At 40.9% G+C, this 20697-nt stretch overlaps 2 protein-coding genes and 1 long non-coding RNA gene across 12 annotated transcripts in view; 2 read left to right on the top strand and 1 right to left on the bottom strand.

Annotated features, from left to right (window-relative positions):
- The window catches only part of parp4 (poly (ADP-ribose) polymerase family, member 4), a 21956-nt gene extending 17830 nt beyond the window's left edge, over nt 1-4126 (bottom strand). For all 6 annotated transcript variants that reach the window (XM_035522905.1, XM_035522908.1, XM_035522904.1 and 3 more), the window contains exons 1-8: nt 3995-4126; nt 3184-3311; nt 2676-2871; nt 2273-2342; nt 2082-2160; nt 1830-1922; nt 1544-1702; nt 888-1025 (exon numbers count right to left, since the gene is read on the bottom strand). In XM_035522905.1, coding sequence (XP_035378798.1) covers nt 888-1025; nt 1544-1702; nt 1830-1922; nt 2082-2160; nt 2273-2342; nt 2676-2871; nt 3184-3309 — 861 coding nt within the window. In that variant the 5' untranslated portion in view covers nt 3310-3311; nt 3995-4126. The remainder of the gene's footprint in view (nt 1-887; nt 1026-1543; nt 1703-1829; nt 1923-2081; nt 2161-2272; nt 2343-2675; nt 2872-3183; nt 3312-3994) is intronic.
- Nucleotides 4127-4819: 693 nt separating this feature from the next.
- Nucleotides 4820-20297, top strand: LOC118240787 (potassium/sodium hyperpolarization-activated cyclic nucleotide-gated channel 1-like). 4 transcript variants are annotated; one of them, XM_035522914.1, is made up of 11 exons: nt 4820-4903; nt 7258-7453; nt 8978-9082; nt 9704-9844; nt 10115-10267; nt 10436-10529; nt 10829-10956; nt 11356-11499; nt 11616-11853; nt 11991-12158; nt 20188-20297. In XM_035522914.1, coding segments are annotated over exons 1-11 (1386 nt in total). In that variant the 5' UTR covers nt 4820-4901; the 3' UTR covers nt 20205-20297. The 4 variants fall into 4 exon arrangements, with proteins under 4 accessions (XP_035378807.1, XP_035378805.1, XP_035378804.1 ...); XM_035522912.1 differs by lacking the exon at nt 20188-20297 and adding an exon at nt 13488-13720 and having other exon boundaries at nt 9704-9817; XM_035522911.1 differs by lacking the exon at nt 20188-20297 and adding an exon at nt 13488-13720.
- On the top strand, nt 15499-17814 carry LOC118240789. Of its 2 annotated transcripts, XR_004775621.1 has the most exons (4): nt 15499-16793; nt 16904-17075; nt 17182-17290; nt 17686-17814. It is a non-coding gene; the product is annotated as an uncharacterized LOC118240789 (long non-coding RNA). The 2 variants fall into 2 exon arrangements; XR_004775620.1 differs by lacking the exon at nt 17182-17290.
- Nucleotides 20298-20697: the final 400 nt, after the last annotated feature.

Raw genomic sequence — 20697 nt, 5'->3', positions numbered from 1 at the left:
CCCCTCCACCCTGCTCACCTGTACACACACACACAGCCACACACACACACCCCATACGCACCCACACACACTCTCAGCCACACACACAGCCACTCTCCCACACACACGCTCACACACAGCCACACACACAGCCACTCTCCCACACACAGCCACACACACATACCCCATACGCACCCACACACTCTCAGCCACACACACAGCCTCTCCCACACACATGCTCACACACAGCCACTCTCCCACACACAGCCACACACACATACCCCATACGTTCCCATACCCACACTCTCTGTCACCAACACCTCCAAGGTTTCCCTGTAAAATACCATATTCAGCTTAAAATCCTGCTACTCACTTACAAAGCCCTAAATAACCTCATTCCTTCACACCTGTCTGATCTTCTCCTTCCTCACAAATCCACTCACACTCTCAGATCTTCCTTAGGTGGGCTGCGTACTGTTTATCCAGCCTACACGCCGATGATGATCGTGCTTTTTCTAGATGTGCTCCTCCACTCTGGAACTCTCTTCCCACTCTGGTCCAACACTCTGCAACTCTGTCTATATTCAAATCTAACCTTAAAAATATCTTTTCCCCGCACCTATGAAACTTCTCAAACTTAAACACCCCTTTCATCAGCTCCTGCCCATGTCCTGGAAGTGCTGTTTGTAAATGTATACATGCAGACACACACACAGCATAGACTGGTTGTGGATAGACACACACACACACACACACACACACACACACACACACAGGTTATGCATGCAGACCCAGCCAGCCACCCACCTACATATCACACTTTTACATCACACACTTACATACCCAACATTAATTTCCTGTCTGTATAAGGTCTACTGCATCATACTCTTATGTCATCACCGCCTTACGTCATTGAGGCTGAGGCTTGTAACAGGGACAGTGAGGAGGCTGGCGAGTGACCCGAGGGCCTCCGTCCAGATGAGCTCCAAGAAGACGCCCACGTCCTGTGAGACGTCGCAGCAGCTCAGCCGCTCCTCCAGCAGCAGCTGTCAATCACACACAAACATTACACCACAGTAGGTGTGTGGAACTGGCTATGATCATACTTGGGCTTGGTCTGGTTTTGGTCTGAATAACGCTGAATCTTATCGTCCAGAGAACACAACATGCACTGGCAAAGGGAATTAATCAGGGTCATATACTACACTCTACCCTGTCTGCACAATGATCATGTTTAGGACCCAAATTAGACGACTGTAAGCTGGGTGACATCAACCCACTTAGTTGATATAGCTCATCTTGAAAGTAGATGAAATTGCAATCTAGCCTCAAGCAGGACGGTTTAGTCTACAGCTGTGTAAGCACCGTGAGACCAATTCATAAATAAATAATATCCTAAAAACATAACCATGGTCCTCAAAACAGTTACTAAGCCTTCAAGAGTCCTGTTTACCAAAGCCGTCTCCACATACATCTTCCCAGCATTTGCCAGAAAATGACAAAACCCACTGGTGTGTGCTAAATGAAGCAGTAAGGTAGAGTGTGTGCACTGCGTCGGCCCAACCTGCTGCAGAGTGTGTGAGGCCAGCGCCTCGGCCTCGGAGGGGAGCGACTCTGTCTGCGTAAAGCCCTGGGACTGCAGCTCTGTGTTGAACTGCACGTACGCCTCCAGAGCGTCCTCAGAGCTACAGCAGTGCACCTGCTGGTCCTGTACCACGGACACCTATAGCAGGAGCGAGAGGGGGTGGGGCATCGGCGTCAGGACCCGCCCACCGTTCATTCATCGTCGGTTCAGTAATTCTCACTGGTTACTACTGTTTAAAGGAGCCTTTGGGTGCACATGACTTCACCTCACGCATGATGGCGCTCGTGACGCGGTACTGCTGTTCTCCCTCTCCTCTGGCACTCTGGAGCTCCACCACTGCCCAGGTCTCGACTACAGCCTGCGATAAAACATACAGTGCTAGATACACACATGCAAACCATGACAACAGACACATGGGAGCGTGTGTTGGTATGCTGATTATATATTCATGCTTATAGCGAGTATACTGATTGTTTTGTACGTTTAAGGAAAGCACTGTTTCATGTAATAAACTTACCTTGAGAAAAAAGGAGTATTTGGCAACTTGGAAATGTGAAGGAAACTCTGGTGTGTTGTCTTCATTTCCCTTATTTAACCTGCATGGCAGGGTTAGTACAGCCTTGGTTAGGCAAGGTACAAGAAGCAAGACACACACATAACCGTATGCACAACAGGCCGTCAGTCTGAACCTCACAAAGGTGATCTCACCTGAGCTCTTCCAGGTATGTGTCTTCCTTCCTGTCCGGGAGCTCTGGGTGAACTTGTGACACCTTCTGCCCTTTGGGAGCAACACAACAGTGCTCATGACGTGTACCATTTCAAAACAAACCATCAATCTCACATTCCCAACAAAACCTTTTGACCTCCCCTCTGAATACGTCTCAGCCCTCAGAACCAGGAACGCAAACATTAAGCCATGCACAACTACCAGTAGCTCATCATCACAGATCCACTTTGACAGTTTCAGACTACCATGTGTAATCTTTTAAGCATCCGCCCACTCACTGTCCTGTCCATCATCTTTTTAAAATGTCAAAAATGCCGGAATGCTTTTAACAGATTTGCAGCAGTGTACTGTGTGCACAAGGACAGCCCGTTGAGGCTGTAATACCTGGGCGTGGGGAGGGTTTGGGTCTGGAGTCAGAGGCCTGAGGCTGTAAGACGTGCTCCTTCACAGGAAGAAGCTGCCCCTTTTCCAAGCAAGTCCACACATACTGCACGCCGACCACGGGGATCTGGTGCTTCTGGGATGCCCTCTGCCTGCTACAGCTCAGGGTCTCCAGGCTGCTGGCCACCACAAAAGAGCACTGGGGAGAAAAAAAAGCACTCAACAGACCTCAAACCGAGTTCATTTTCTCCACGGGTGCTGTAGTTCTATGACAGGATTGTGTGAGTTCGGAGTAGTGCATCTGGGATATGCAACAAATGTTCTAATAAAAACATAATTACATAAATTTCCTTCTCTTTGAGGGGACTAAATGTCTTTTTAAATGTCTTTTTAACCTACTTCAAAATGTGCCACACAGCTTTTACACTTTTCTTAATTGGTGACAGTGGACAAGTACATAACTGAGAATTTTTTTTTTTTTTAAACATTAAAAGAAGAAAAAATTCTTTACCTTCTGGGTGACTACATAAGATATGTTTCCTCCATTGTCTAATATACCAGACACTAGCCTCCGCTTCTCCTTAAAAGGTACATTCTTCAGGTCCACTACTATGGAGCAGTCTTTGAACACAGTCATGACTGCATAAGAAAATGAGAAAAGAAGTCCTATTAAAGTCCATGTATGATGTTTATGTTTATAACAATGATGTTTAAATGTCAATTTAATTCAGAGAAAGTATGGTTACATATTGTTCTTGGCGGTTCCTCCTGCCCTGCATATTCGCAACATTTCAAGAGTGATAACCCTTGTTTTAGCTGGCTATCAAGCTCTATAATAAACTTCTGAGAAACATTATATAGAAAATCCATTTTGCACAATGTTTAAGCAGTTTATTACTAATTGTGTATAATGTAATGATGCAAATAAACTAGCTCAATCAAGTAAACTGTATTTTGTATTTATAAATGTAGTAAAAGTGCGTGTTTACATCAAAGCTCTTCAAAAAAAAGTCTGTTTCTCTTTGCTTAGGGGGTGTTAGTTTGTGGAGAGGAGTGAAATACCGTAAAATCACGCATATATGCGCATCACATTTAAAGCGCAGATAGCCTGACTACCAAGAAGAGGAAACTCAGCGTTGCGATTATGGACAATATATGACACCATATACAGATTTCTGCGGTGACATTTAATGACTGAGATCGAGTCGTAACTATCACATAAACGGCCAATAAACTCGCGATTGTCCACACCCAGTTACATACCTCAGCCAACAAACCAACACGAGGAAATTGTGCCTTTGCTCAGTCTAGTCATTACTCACCTGCTACAATCCAAACAGACCTCCGACTTGTTCAGTTAACAGTGCCGATCACCTTTTAGTCCTCAGAAACTTCTACTCACTAGTTCGGGAGTCGTAATTACGATGTGGTATGTGGTCGGGGGGGGGGGGGGGGGGGGGGGTTAGGGGAAAAGGGACACCGTGAGAAAACGCCTTTTGGTTTTACTTTTCTTTTGTAGCATCAAAAAAGAGGGCGTTTAATAATTACTTCTAATCGGTTTTGTTGCTATTTCTCATCAACATGCGCGCAAGTTGTGCACTAAATGTATACGACCTGCAGTTAACACGCCAAACTACCGCCCTAGCGTCCGAGCAGCGCACACACACGACGTCTTGTTATTGACACGCCACAACTCGGAAAGGCTTATCGACAAATCCCGGTTTCCCACTAGCAAGTACGACGTGGTAGCGTTCTTGTGCGCTCTTCTCGTAAAGACGACATTTCTGACACGACGTTAAGAGCGTCTGCTACTGTTGCGACCCACGTTTCCACAGTGTTGTGAAATGGAAAGACTTTCCGCATACCCCCCCCCCCCCCCATTACCTCAACCGCGCCCCCTACAGGCGAAAATTGGGAATTTCTGTTCCTATTTCGTAAGAGTTTCTGTTTTAATTTTTCACTTGGCTTCAGTTAGTAAAGATTAGATGTTCTCTGCATGAACGAGCCACTAGCTGTTCCCGTGCCCGCCATGAGCCACTCCTGTGCTTAAAGAGAGACAGGGAGAGAGAAAAAGAGAAAGGGAGGGGTAAAGGAGACAAGAAGAGGGAGTGGATGACCTCGGGTCACCAGCTCGCGGTCAAGCCGCCATGTCATGGCTGATAGGGTGTCAGTGTTGGGTGCCTGAAGACAGAAAGGCTCCAGTATCTAACACTGATTTGAGACCTACTGATGTAAGAACTACTGATTTAACAACTACTGATTTAAGAGCTACTGATTTAAGAACTACTGATTATGACCTACTGATGTAAGACCTACTGATTTAAAAACTACTGATTATGACCTACTGATTTAAGACCTGCTGATGTAAGAACTACTTATTTAAGAACTACTGATTTTAGAACTACTGATTTAAGACCTACCGATTTAAGAATTACTGATTATGACCTACTGATGTAAGACCTACTGATTATGACCTACTGATTTCAGACCTACTGATGTAAGAACTACTGATTTAAGACCTACTGATTTAAGAATTACTGATTATGACCTACTGATGTAAGACCTACTGATTTAAGAACTATTGATTATGACCTACTGATTTAAGACCTACTGATGTAAGAACTACTGATGTAAGAACTACTGATTTTAGAACTACTGATTTTAGAACTACTGATTTAAGAACAACTGATTTAAGACTTGCTGATGTAAGTTCCCTATATTCCTCCACCTAAAACAACTATTGACACCTCAGACCACAGACTGTATCTACAGTCCATGCCTCTGAGACTACATTTGGATGGAATTTAAGACCTACTGATTTAAGAACTACTGATTTATAATCTAGTGATGTAAGACCTAATGATGTAAGACTTACTGATTTTAGAACTATTGATGTAACTACTGATTTATGACCTACTGATTTAAGAACTTATTTATGACCTACTGATGTAAGATCTACTGATATAAGAACTACCGATGTAGCTAACCTAGCTAGCTAGGGTTAGGGTTAGGGTTAGGGTTAGTAACTATCAAATCTAACTGCAGTTTCTGTTTTTAATTTTTCAGTTGTTATGCAATATTTTTAATGATAGAAAAATGAGTAGATAATGACCGTCTGTTTATGTTTGTTTTTATTAATGATCGAGGCAGAAAACTAAACAAATTCCTTTGTCTACGATAACATCCTTTGCGATTATGCCTTTCTTGATCTATCACAGTATGTGATATGTAGTACTATTTGGACAAGTAAGGGCGAAGTGGTTTAAAAATGACCACATAACTGGTCAAAGGGCAAAGAGGCAAAGGCTACAGACCTCCTCTAAGTTCAGCCCACAGTAGCTGCACTAATGGCCAAACACGTGGTTGAGAGCTTCAGTGTGCAGGTCTAAAGAAGTGAAGTGATTACGCTGAGCTCGGTGAAAGTGTATGAAATGAATGACTGTAGTCCCAGATATTACAACCAGGAGACTCAATATTAAGAGTATTTTCCCTGAAAATACACATTTTTGAAACCATACCTACTGATGTAAGAACTATTGATGTACGTTGGCTATATTCCTCACCTAAAACAGAACTATGGACACCTCGGACCACAGACTATCTCCAGGTGCCTCTGAAGGATGGCGCCATTTACCAGCCCCTCCCCCACCTCATCTGACTCGCGACCATTATGCTAGTTCCGATGACGTTTTGAAAATTAACGAATTAAAGTATTTTTTTGAACGTTTGGACTTTTCATACAAGATAGTATGTATTTAGCTAACCTAGCTAGCTAGGCCAGCCAACAGTCCACAATGATGAAGAATTCTGTAACACCCGATTTAGTGACACCCGTTCAGTCCGACGGGGAACAAATATTGAAACGTCCACATCGAAAAGACAAAGCGAATTGTGCTGATAAAGATGCTGAAACTGCCCAAGAAGAGAAGGACTGTGAGAAGGCACGTTGGTGCGAGTTTAAAAGTCTGCATCTTCCACGACTAAATAAACTCTCTCTGAGGATATTTGGAAGTGAAGGCGCTGTTAAAAAAGGAATGTGATCGTCAAAAACAAACAGGACAGCGACTTCCATCCAAGACTTTATATCTTCTAGGCAGTTAAAAATGCAAGGGTGGGGTGGTCGGTGTCTAGGGACATATATCATGTCATCTCATACTGGTGAAATGAGATATATTTACTCACACCTACCTGTGGCCAGCAGAAGCATATAGGTTAAAGATTACAGAGTTGAACTGGCAACCTTCTGATTACTAGTGGAGTACATTCACCACTGAGCTACCACTGGCCAATCTTCTTAATGATGCCACAAAGAGTTCATGTCCTTGTATTTTGGCCATATCTCCTATTGCCTTTACTTCCATTCATGTCTCCTTACATATATGTAACAGACTTCCAATGCAAGTCAATAAGCCAAGCCGTCCTGAGCATGCATAGGGCCTACACAACTAAACAGTTCCTACACAGTTCATCCAGTGTGAAAAGCCACTGTAGTGCAAAGTTAGAACATAAATATCCATTGCCAAATACTTGTCTGTAAATAAGAGCTTGGTAATTCTGTTGAATTTAATTTTCACTCTCTTCTCAGGCACTACTATGTCCTGTTTATGGTCCTGTTGACATTTGTGAGCCTTGTGACAGTTCCACTGGAGATGGCATTCGCTGCAGAAGCATTTAGCTCCATTAGTAATGACTGGTTGGCCTTTAATTTATTTTCTGACATCCTGTTTATAATTGATGTTGGCCTTAATTTTTGGACAGGCATTCTCACAGAGGACAGTGAGGTAAGTAACTTTCACCTCTTCAGTCTTCTTGCGAAATAAATATTCTGTCGATAGTTGGCACTGATATCTTCTAGTAGTTATTTTAAATAATATTATGCTAAAAGATTATTTGAAAATGATAACTGATGTCGTAAAATAGAGGAAAACTAATACTAATATACTAATATGCCTGGAAATTGGTTGCATTTGTATTTGCTTTAATCTGAAGACATTTATATATATTTCATAAATTGATAAGAATCAAATTTAAAAACAAATTCTCCACGTTATGGTGGACCAAAGTAATGTTCTCATTTTGTAATTTTAAATAAAACGGACATCTTTAGTTTAATTTAGACTGTGACCCATATTACTAGACGATCAGTGTAAATGAGATGCGTGCTGAGAATTCCAGTCAGATGAATGACAGGCAATCAGATGCATTTTACTTTTATTTTTGTGAGGGGAAGTACTGTGTAGTGAAATTTGGGGGATCTGGGTAGCCCCTTCATGCTACTGCCATCTGCAAACACTAAATGAAAAGGTCAACATGTTTCACTGTGATCTCTATTTCCATACCACTGGCACAGGTTAATCTTGATTACATCTATTTGTCACACTTTTCCAGGATTGCAGGCTTTTTACTAAAAGCTTTTTTATGGAGTTAAATCAGTGTCACCAGAACCTGAACCAAAAATCATGGTTCTTGAAAGGAATGTGAAATGTGGTGTTATTGAAAATTGTACTTGCAAAATTTTAGATATTTGAAATTCAAGTTTTGAAATTTTAGTTTAAAAATTTAGGTAGCCAAATTGCTGTTAAAAATAATTCAGGTACACACAAAAAAAAAAAACCCCAACAAAAAAACGGTTAAGAAAATAATTTTAAAAACCTGAATTGAAGACATGAAGGTAAAATTTTCATTAACCTACCTGAGTGACTCCTGTGTCGAGAAATGACTGAATTTTCTCAATGATGCAGTTTTCAACCTGTGGGGACCTGGCAAGGGGATGTGAAATAGCATTTTGTGACTCAAACACTCAACACATATGAAAATATTTAAACATTAATGGGGAGATAGTAAATGCATCAACTGGAATGATAGTTACCCCAAGGTTGTGTAACTTGTATGTTGGGAGTAATCCATGAATTTTCTAGTGAGACCCAAAGAGCTTGACTTGGGGAGACATCTCCTCCACGAAGAGCTGTCTGCTAGGCATGTTGGGGGGGGAAATGAAGAAGACACCCATACATCCCAGTGATTTGAAATGGCAGACACACAACATACTGAAACAGAGTAAATTGGAAATATTTGTTTTAAAACGGTTGTATAAGGCTATGAACCTGTCTGTATATTCTATAAATGCTTCTCCAGTGTTGAACTAGATACGTATTCCATGCAGCATCTGTAGTAATTGCAGTATTGCAGATATTGCAGGTCTTAAGTTTATTGAAGTTTAAGTTTATTGGCTCTTACAAGTCCAGCTTGCAGACATTTTTTTAAGCTAATTTGCTTGAAATATATACATTTTCATCTCTCTGTAGATCGTTATCCTTGACCTGAAAGCAATAAGGAATGAATACCTCAAGACCTGGTTTATACCAGACATTCTGTCTGCGTTCTCCATTGACTTGGTCATTGCTCTAGTGGTAAGAATAAGAAGAGTATTTATTTTTCTTAACATCTCACAACTGCTGAGCGTTGTATATAGTAAATGTTACAATAGTACATTAGTGCAAATAAACGTTAATACAATAAAAATTAACAAGAATGTTTTTATGTGCCACAGTCAGAAGCTTGGAAGAATTTACCATGGAGCCACTTTGCCACCTTTTGGTTTAAGAAAAATGCTTACTTCCCTCATGAATAGCTTTAAACAGTTTTTTTCTCTGGTTCCTAAGGCTTTTGTATAGTGCTGTCAGAGCTGGTCGGCCTTCTGTGAACACTACGCAAGTTGTTATTTTGTTGAGTAGGGCTCCAAAAATTACACAGGGGCCCTGTCTCCCCCTCATGTCAAAGCAGGAGTCAGTATTTAAAATTCAGTGAGAGAATAAAGCAGAACTGTAGAACTGGCAATGTATCTCTCGTTCTCTCGCTCTCACTAACCTAGCTTGGCTGGGCATCTCTCGATCTGACTGTGTCCTGTTTGCTTATCAGCCACTTCCATGGCTGACCTAGGACTCTATGTGTGTATGTGTATGTGTGTGTGTGTGTGTGTGTGTGTGAAATGTACAATGAGTTTCCATGTACAAATCTTTAACTCTCCTCAGGATGTATTTTTCCATGGTAGCAACACAGCTGAAATACTAAGTGGAAAGATGATAAAGGTGCTGATGTTTGCCAGAGTATTAAGTCTGATTCGTGTACTGCGTATGTCAAGGCTGGTAAGATTTTTTCGTTATTTGCAGCGGGTGAGTCACACTAATCTTTTCTTCTATTTGTTAGCATGAAACACCATTCAACCAATCAATTACATTACATGATTATGAAAAGTCAGTCAGTTTTTACTTCAATCTCTTACTTAGTGAAAATGTCCTAATAATAATGTAGAGATTAAGATCCTGGAGGATTTAGTTAGCATTTATTGCTGATTCTTAGTGCAGTTTAAATCAGACCCAGTGTTTTAAACGTTTTATTCGTTTAATGTTATCACGTGTCTTATATCTCTGGTCTCTTTACAGGATTGGGATAAAAATCTTCAGTTTTTTTTCAGAATTGTATTTTTATTCATACTGATGGTTTTGCTATGTCACTGGAATGGCTGTATTCAGTACTTCATTCCAATGCTACAAGGATTTACATCAGACTGCTGGACTGTAAAAGAGAACGTTGTGGTGAGCTTCCACTTCTGAACTGTGATCTACAAAATTTGTATTCAGTAATGAAAGAGTCACCTCTTCTTGACTGGGAATGGAGGAATACATGTTTTTCCTGTTTAGGACAGGATCTAAGAGGTTGTGTGTGCAAATTCCGTATGAAAAATGATCTTTTATACTTTACAGAATGGTACATTTGCGGAAAAATACTTATTTAGCATGTTTCGAGCTGTATCTCACATGGTCAAGATTTCCTATGGATCCAATGACCCACCCACAGGTATGTCAGCATCACAAACTCAGTTTTCTGTTTGACTGGGCTGATTTTGAGTATCAATCATAGATCATTTGTAATTTAGAGACCCAACATCAGTTTTTTGTGTTTGCTAACAAGCCCTTAGAAAACTAGTTTGTTAGCTACTAAATGCAGTATTGTGCACAGAGCTGACTTCTGCTGTTTTTAGAGGAAGATACTCGTGTCTACCTTGTACCAGCTGCTCCAAAGTGTACTTGTATAAAGACTTAACAGATAGAGAATGAATGTTAGAACTTTATTTCTTTTTTTTTCTTTTTCTCCAGATGAGCTGGAGATGTGGGTTGTCATGACTAGTATGTTGTCTGGAATTGTTATGCATATTATGATATTTTCCAGTGTGCTAACAATGATGATTGACACCGATGGATCAGAAACCACTTTCAAGAAAAAGGTACTTCTGTATCTACAACATCCAAAAAAAAGTTGAATTACATAGCAATTTTAATTTCATAAAATTACTTTTACCCAATTTCATCATTCTGGTTCTTTGTAAGACCCAGCAATTAGAAAGCTGCGATGATGTGTGAATGGTTGTGACATTAGATGAAGCAGAAATCTGAGCTTTCTGCATTATTCTACATTATTCTCCTGGCCCAATTGAAGTCAACAAAAAACAAACAAACAAAAAAACTATTATTGTAAGGAGTCATGTGCTTTCTTGGCATTTAGCTCAAGCTGAAGTCATCTCCAGCAGTAGGAAGCACCATTGTATTGTGTCCTGAGTTTTTACAGTTATATCAGATTTAACACATTGACAAATATAAGCCATGCCTTGTGTGCTACCTTTTAGATGAAACATATAGAAGACTACATGACCTATAAAAGGCTTCCTAGAGAACTGCGCACTCGTATCAGGGAATATTACCGGGCACGCTACAAAGGAAGATGGGTCCATGAGAATTCCCTCAGTTTGGTGTCAAAATCTTTGAAAGAGGTGTTTATTAGCGTTGACTGGAAATTAATTTTGGAAAACTGACAATGATCAATTTCTTTTTTGATATTATTCCTCATAAATAAAAAAGAAACCAGTGTTTTCTTTCTATTTCATAGGAAACTCTGACAGTGTTATGTGCACACTTGCTGAAGAATGTGCCCATGTTTCAGAAGTGTGATACAAATTTAATCAGTGCCATTGTTTTAAAACTGCAACATGAAGTGTTCCTAGAGGGAGACATCGTCATTCGCCAAAATGCTCCTGGTGATCGCATGTTCTTCATTGAGCATGGACAGGTCATTGTGGAGACACAATCTTTTCAGAAGGAGCTGCATGATGGGGACTATTTTGGAGGTTAGTTAGCACAAGAAAGCCATATTACACTCTGAGATTCACTGGAAGACGATAAGATTCACAGAAGCTCTCTGGTGTTATTTAAGACAGATGATGGCGTTCTGTTAACCTTTGAACTGGATTGTCCTTTTATACAGAGGTTGCCATCCTGACCAGAGGAAAGCAACTAGCCACAGTTCGCGCTCTGTCGACCTGCCGCCTGTTCTCCTTATCAGCAGACGACTTTCATCAGGTCCTGCAGGAGTTCCATCATACCGTGATGGACATGGAGAGTCTAGCTCAACAGCACTACGAGGATTTGAAGAGTAAGTGCAAATATAGTTAATGCAAATATAATTAATAAAGCAAAAGTATGCTGGAGGCTAGTTGCTGCAATTTGAAGTTAACTGACTGAGGTAGCATGTACACAGTGTGACATTTTACTGTTAATGTTATAGTCTCTTTTTCAGAATGCTGAGAAGGACCAGCTTGTTATAGGCCCGCCACCGTTGCGAAAATAATCAATTTCACTGGTCAGATTTCTAGTCATTTTGCTAATATACTTACATTATAGAACCCTCCACAATATCACCAGAAGGGGCACGTAGGGACATATACAGCAGTGAGTCCCTACATTCATATTAATAGGCAATTTTGATTAGTATTACAGTTGTGGCCTAACAAAGAATATTTGAAGTATCTTATATGAATAGGTTGATTTTTGTTTATTTTACTTTATTTATGAAATATTTTTATATTATTTTTTCTGTCCACTTTGTTACCCTTATGTGAGGGTAATATTAGAAGGGCTTGACTGCCCACCCCCTTATTGCTCTGGTTTCTGATAACTTACTCCTTTTTCTTTTCTTTTTTTAAAGTTGTATTTACAGGAAGAAATATAACTTTCAATGTGATCATTTTAACATATAACAGGGGGCCAAATAAACAACTTCTGCCTCCTGGCCTTTTTTCATTACTGTCTCTGCAACTTTTATCATTATTGTTTTGACATGTTGATCTTAAAAAAAATTCCCTAAAGGAAGAAAATAGATTTGCGTATTCCAATTTTGTTCCGCACTCTGTTGGAGGTAGCTGCTGCTGTGTGAATTTGCAGTTGTTTGAATCAACAGTACTGATTTTGATAACTCAAAATTTATAATGATCAAGATATTCTGGTTTAACAAATTATACACACTAAATTTTGTAGAGTAATATTCAAATAATAATTTATTTGAACATCAAATTGAAGTAGTAATTAAATAAGCCTCCTTACCATTTATTGTTTGCTAAAGGTGAAATAATTACGCTTTCCTTAATTATTAATTCATAAATATTTAAGACCGCACAGGTGCCGACCCCAGTGCTTCATTATGTGTTGTCTTTTTTCGCCAATTTAGTCGTTTTCTTAAAACGTTAACTTTTTCCTCAAATTGCATCTCGCACCTATGTCAGAAATGTTACTTTAACATTCATTAGCCAAGTTTGGAAGACAATTAAACTTGTCATGCTCAGGGAGTTTGTACTAGTATAATGACAATACTTTTTGACAATAAAACAAACTAACCAAAAGAAACAAAAACCATGTATAGCTTGTCTGCGTTCGTCAGGGACTTTGCTAAATAAGTCTGAATGTAGTGTGTTTGAATCTATTAAAGTGGCTGAGCTGAAACACGGTGCTTCCTCAATTGATGCTGAACCAGAGGGATGGTATAAGGCAGGACACACCTGGACAGCTCATGGGTTTCCCTCATATTCATTACTTATTTCAATTGTTACATATTCCATGCATTACTTATTTAAATCATTACTTATTTCTTAGTTCTTTATAAAACACTTTGTTGTTGGAAAACTACTGACAATGCATTGCATGTTTTTAAAGTTGCATATTAAAAAGAACTGTACACTTGACTCAAATCACTGATTATTGACATTCTACCACTGATACGTTTAAAAGCACACAGTTGTATTTCACAATATATGTGAAAAACTGCAGTTTCCATTTGTATCCAGCAAATGATATTGAATAAATAATAGGTTAAAGCTCTGCGGCAGACCCACGAGGGTAGAGGGTGGCAGACTCCTAACAGCCTGAAAACAGTGAAAGACTAACCGAGTAAAGTTCTTTTTAGAAAAGTTGTATCTTTTTAGAAAGTTGCTAAGTCACCACTTAGTCACGGGATGGTATGTCTGAGCCAGAACATGCTGATGAAGGACTGCGGAACAAATGAGATTTTCCCTGAACAGCTGCAAGGTGGTGGCAAATCTATAAAAAAACTCTTGTGTATGCTGACTAAGAAACATGTCAAGAATTATTAATCACTGCTATAGAGGAGCGAGGTGTAAGCTGCAAAGACACACAAGCCCAACATGACAGTTTTTATTACTGACCATACAGAATCTTGATGTTGGAGGTATTTTGGGAGAACAGGCTCCGAGCACAGCTGAGAGCAAAACTTTGGAGGTGACAAGTATGATCATGCGCTAATGTAGTAATATGGAGTTGTCATGTCATAATTAATTATATATTGGTTTGTATACTGATGTAACCTGCAAATTTTGTTGGGGGGGGGGGGTGTTTGTGTAAACACATCAGTATGGATGTGCTGCGTACCCTATGTAGTCTTAACATACTCATGAATTGTTAGCTGCATTACACTGGTAGATCTGCAGAAAGGCAAAACTCTTATTCTGACTGATAAGTAATTTACAAAAGTAATTTTTTTGTTGTTTTCCTTTATTGTGCCAAAGCTTTTGTACAATAATTCTCAGTGGTAGAAAACATGCCTGCCTCTTAAATTCTACTCAGTTTACATTTATATCTTAAAACCAATTGCCCTCCTACATTGCTTGTGAGCCTCAATAAGATCTGTCCTTAGACGTAATGCCTTCTTAAGTAAGTTTCCTCAAAGCTCCAATTGTAAACACGATGATGAAACAATACAATTATATATTTGTATTTACTTTCTGGCTACTTTTTACTTTTTGGCACACCCGTCAAACGTTGGGAACACCCATTATCCCTTTCCTTTTCTATTATGAATATGCAAATATGTCCAGATTTGAGGCTCTCCATACAATAACAGACGTCTAAATATAATATTGACGTCTTTAAACGTACATACATAGACACATCCGTTCTACAAGTAGGTTTTATTCTACACGTGGCTTCACTCCGCCTCCCTCGCTGCACCTCCACACAAGCAGTTTGACGCGCGAACATTAAAGTGCCTCTGAAAAAAAACGACTTGTGGAAAATTAACGCCTATATTGAATTTTTGTATTTTTCAGTTCCTCTAGACAGCTAAGCCAGCAACGATTCATAGTCATGAGCAATTGTGCATCATCTTAATTAGTGGCACCTATCCACTCTGGTAGTAAACCTACACTGAATGTCTCACATCAAAAAGAAGCTGCGGACTCGGACGACAAAGACGTTGAAACTGGTCGTAAAGAGAACCCAGATTGTAACTCTAACAGTGTTGGTCTGTGTAGCTTGAAAAGACTGCTTTCTCCACAGCGGAACAAACTCTCTGCATATACCTGAAAGTGAAGGTGCAAGCAAAAACAAACAGGACAGGGGCTGATGCTTCCTCTGAGTAGTAGAAGGTAACGTCTTACGTAACGACTACGATAGGGAGCGTCATAACGTAACGGCTACGTTAGCTAGCTCGCGGGCTAAATAGCTAGATTAGCTAGCTAGCGTTAGACTGCTTTCTCCACAGCGGAATAAACTCTCTGTATACACAGAGAATTTGTCCTGCTGTGAAGAAAGCAGAAGTGAGATTGTTACGACTGCATCTAGTGGGGTCGTAACAAGTGGGGGCTCGTCCTCTGTTTTTCCTCTGGCTCTGTTTACCTGTTCCTTTTAGGGTTTTTTGTGTGCCCCCTCTCTCTGGTGTTGTTGTTTGTTTGGTTCTGGCTGGTGTTTTTTTTTTTTCTTTGTGGGTGGGGTGTGTTTATACTGACTATTGTGTGCTATTTCTGCCATGTTTGATTTGTCTGCTTTTTCTATTTGTCCGTCTTTTGACGCTCAGTTTGAGCGTTGTCGAAAGAAAGACTAGATCTTTTGTTGGTAGCTGCTTTGTATAACGCGGTTGTACCTCACTCTGCTAATAAGAGGGAGATAAATGGATTTGTAGAGTCTTCCCTTGTTGTGGCTGGAGTTCTGCCAGAATGGGAGTTGTCGCTGGGTGTTACTGTTGGTTCAGCTCATGGTGTGGACAAGGCAGAAGTTTTCTCCCAAGGTATCTCCCAGGGTTGACCCCATACTAGAATTGAAATTGAAGAAGTTGGAGCTGGAAATTAAAAAAAACAGGAACAACAGGCTGAGCTGCTACGTCTTCGGGCTCTACAGGTAGAGGCAGAAAGGGAGGTGACACTTAAAATGGATGAGTTTGGGCTTGGGAAAACCCATACCTCTTCCTCGGAAAGATGTCTCTCCAGCACCAGTAAGCCCTGTACCTTCGGGGACACCAGTACCCAGTTCCCCTCGGGTTTCTGCTACCCCAGCTTCCTCTGCCTCTGCCTCTGGACGTTTTGATATTAGTCGACAGATTGCCTTGGTTCCTACTTTTAGGGAACATGAAATTGATGCATATTTCCCAGTGTTTGAGCGCATAGCATTGACTTTAGATTGGCCCAAGGAACTATGGTCTCTCTTAGTGCAGTATAGGTTAGTTGGTAAGGTCCAAGAGGTGTATTCCTCCCTAACACTTGAGCAGAGCCTAGGTTATGACATTGTGAAAGCAACTGTTCTCCAAGCAGATGAACTAGTGCTGGAGGCATACAGACAAAATTTCAGATGCTTAAAGAAAAACCCCAGCCAGACATTTGTGGAATTTGCCAGGGAAAAGACTGTTTTGTTAGAGAAGTGGTGTGCTGCTTGTAACATTACCATAATTGATCAATTTAAAGAGCTCATACTGGTTGAAGAATTCAAGAGTTGTCTTCCTGAGAACATTGTAATGTATTTAAATGAACAGAGAGTGTGTAACCTATCTGCTGCTTCTACACTTGCTGATGAGTTTTTGCTGACTCGCAGAACTGTTTTTACGGCACCTGTTTCCCATAGTGAAACTCCCAGTCATGCAACTCGCAAAAGGACTCCTGTGAGCTCCCGAAACCTGACGCCTCTGTTTCGGCTGTTTCTGTGGAAACCCGTGAGTGCTTCTACTGCCATGAGCGTGGACACATAGCTAATTGTCCTGCTTAAGTGCAAGAATGCCTGCTCTCAAAAACAAATGGTAAGTGCTGTAAGCACTGTATCCACAGATAAATCTTCGATTCTTCCCCCAGATGCTATGTTTCAGCCTTTTCTTTTTGAGGCATATGTTTCTCTTTTTGAGGCAGATGAAGACAAATAGCCCATCACAAGTTTACGGGATACGGATGCTGCTGTGTCTCTTATGTTGGATACTGTGTCGCCTTTTTAAACTCAGACGTTTTGTGGTAGTGACAGGTTAGTGTAAGGTTTTGAACTAGGAGTACTCTGGCTCCCACTGCATAACATTTACCTTAGAACAGATAGTGTCACAGGCTTGGTTAAAGTAGCTGTTAGTTCAGCTTTGCCCATAAATGGGGTGTTCTTTATATTAGGAAATGACATTGCTGGTGGTATTGTAGTCCCCTTACCTGAAGTAGTTTCAAGCCCTATTGATGACATTATTGCCATTGAACAGGCAGTATTTCCTGCATGTGTGTTAACGTGTGCTCAAGCTTGCAAATTTGGGTGTACTGTGTCATTGGCTGACACGTTTATGTGTCATCCCTCTGTCCTTAAGCCTACCATCTCAGCATCTGACAATGTGTGTATCACTATTGATAAGCCTATTCTGTCTGGCCCCATTTTGACAGAGCCTATAGATCGAGTTGTGTTAATGTCTACACAAAGGGCAGCCCAATCCCTTACGCACTGCTTTGAGTTGGCTGAAGGAAAAAGGCACCAACGCTCAGCAACAGCACTACTCCATTCAAGATGGTGTGTTAATGAGGAACTGGTCTCTGTCTACTGCAAGTGAAGGGTGGGAGACTGTCCACCAAATAGTCGTCCCGACACCATTTAGGTCTCATGGTTTGTATTTGGCTCATGAACACCCACTTTCTGGACATCTAGGGGTTAGGAAAACTGTACAGAGCATTTTGTCACATTTCTTTTGGCCCTCTGTAAATAGCAACGTAGTTCATTACTGTATTTTTTGTCACACTTGTCAAATGATTGGAAAAACCTACCCAAGTGAGCCCTTCTGCTCCATTTTGCCTCATACCAGTTGTTGGTGAGCCTTTTGAGAGATTGTAAGTAGATTGTGTTGGTCCCTTGCCCAAGACCTGCACCAGAAATAGCTACCTCCTAACACTTGTGTGCTACTACCAGGTTCCCTGAGGCCATTCCCCTGCGTTCCATTAAATCTAAGGCTATAGTGAAAGCATTAATTAAGTTTTGCACCACATTTGGTTTACCTAAATGCATACAGACAGATCAAGGTTCTAATTTCATGTCGACCCTGTTTGCACAAGTAGTTAGCGAACTGAAGATTCAGCATCAGGTTTCTAGTACCTACCATCCAGAGTCCCAAGGAGCCCTAGAAAGGTTCCACCAGACATTCAAGAATATGTTAAAAACATACTGTCATGATTTTGATAAGGACTGGGATGAGGGAGTGCCCTTTTTGTTGTTTGCCATTTGAGATACAGTGCACAAATCTACTGGCTTTAGTCCAAACACCCTGCATTGTGGTGGATCAGCGCGAGGTCCCCTTAAGATACTGTATGAACAGTGGTTGTTCTGCCCTTGATTTTGAGTTTGTTGATAAACTTCGAAAGAGCTTGTGCACCATTCGTGATTGTTGACTTCACAGCTCTTGTAGATAAATTCCCCTCTTTGTTTTCTGATGTCCCCACTCGCCCTTCCGTGCTACAACATGATATTAGAGGTAGGATCCCATCCACCCATCAGACATCTATACCACCTAAACCCCCATAAATGGTCTATAATGCAAAAAGAAACAGAATATCTTTTAGAACATAGTCTTGCTGTCCCTAGTTGTAGTTCTTGGTGTTCTCCATGTCTGCTGGTGCTAAAATGTGATGGTACTTTTCGTCTCTGTACAGATTATCGTAAGGTTAATGCTGTTACCATCCCAGACCCGTTTCTAATGCCGAGTGGAAGATATCCTTGATCGTATTGGGTCAGCTGTTTTTGTTAGTAAACTTGATCTTTTGAAGGGTTATTGGTAGGTCCCACTCACCCCTCGTGCATCAGAAATATCTGCTTTTGCCACACCTGATTCATTTCTCCAATATACTGTCATGCTTTTTGGTCTCCGAAATGCTCCGTCCACCTTTCAGTGGCTAATAACTTTGATACTGGGCGATGTGCCTAACTGTGAAGTTTACTTGAGTGACTTGGTAGTTTATACTCACACTTGGGATCATCATATGCAGATACTAGAGACTGTTTTTAGGAAACTGCAAGAAGCTTCAATTGTTCTAAATTTGGAAAAATGTCAAATTGGTAAAGGTGTGATCACCTATCTTGGAAAAGTTGTTGGTCACGCTATGGTGTGCCCTCTAAATGCCAAAGTGCAAGCCATACGTTCCTTTCCTCCTCCCCTAACAAAAAGGTAACTTAGCCGTTTTTAGGTATGGCAGGCTACTACCGCTGTTTCTGTAAGAACCTTTCTGATGTTGTCACCTCTTACAAATTTGTGTTCACAAGCCTGTCAAGCGGTATTTGCATCTGTAAAGTCTCTATTAATTAGTTAGTTAATTAGTTAATTAATTAGTACACCTGTTCTTGCCGCCCCTGATTTCAGTCGATCATTTAAGTTAGTGGTTGATGCCAGCAGGACTGGGACAGGTTTGGTCCTCCTACAAGACGATTCCGGTGGGATTGATCACCCCCTTTTGATTGACAATGTGCTAGCTGATGCTCTGTCACAGTGCTAATTGGGTGTTTTGTTGTTGTTTTGTTTTGTTTTTTTTAATTCTAAGAAGTTCACTCTTATGGGGGTGCGTGTTGTGTGCTGTGTTCATTTGGTGCATGTGTTCCGGGTCAACTGCCAGGATTTCCACCCTGTTTGAGACTCTGCCCCGCTCCTCGCCAGGTTTTCCAGCCAACTCTGTCGGGTATTTAATGGCCCCTCCCAGGAGAGAGAGAGAGAGAGAGAGAGAGCTTGTTAGTTTGGAGTTTGTTTGGCTGTGATTGAAAATGTGTATGACCTTGTTTTTCCCCATTTTTGGACTTTGTCTTTGGCTTCACCCCTCCTGCTTTGGTAGCTGTGTATATATACATATACATACATTTTGTGCATAACTGGCCACTCCGTATTCATCTCTCCGTTCTTTTCTGTCTCTCAGGTTTCTGGCTGTTCTGATGCAGGCAGACACTCATGTTCAGCCGCGGAATTTATTGCGACAGCTGCTGCACGTTCTCAGGAGTAAAAGGAGGCGTCAGATTGGTCAGGGTGAGGGCCAAGGCCACACCCCCACCCATTCCGCTGTCGAACACCTCAACATCCAGCAGCTCGGGTAAAGACGAGAACACACACTGCGTTTTACTACACAGCCTATTAAGAGTAGATGATTTTACAGTTTACACAGGTGAAGCTCAGTCTTTTTCTCCTATACAAATACAAACATATTGTAGTTAAATGAGCAGTAAGTCATTTAGCAGTTCTTCTTCACATTATGAAACAACCATTATACTGACATGTAGTGGCCTGGATGTTTGAGCTTGTGCACTAAATCTATTTTTAACATGGATGACCTGTTAGGTTTCCCAACATTGGGAACAGCTGCTATATGAACGCCACTCTGCAGTGCCTACCGAGTATCTCCTGCTTCTGGAGACCCATCAGAGCTCAGTCA

This window comes from Electrophorus electricus, chromosome 25, assembly GCF_013358815.1.
Source record: "Electrophorus electricus isolate fEleEle1 chromosome 25, fEleEle1.pri, whole genome shotgun sequence".
In the NCBI taxonomy this organism is placed as follows: domain Eukaryota; kingdom Metazoa; phylum Chordata; class Actinopteri; order Gymnotiformes; family Gymnotidae; genus Electrophorus; species Electrophorus electricus.
This window is presented reverse-complemented; position numbering and strand designations above follow the sequence as displayed.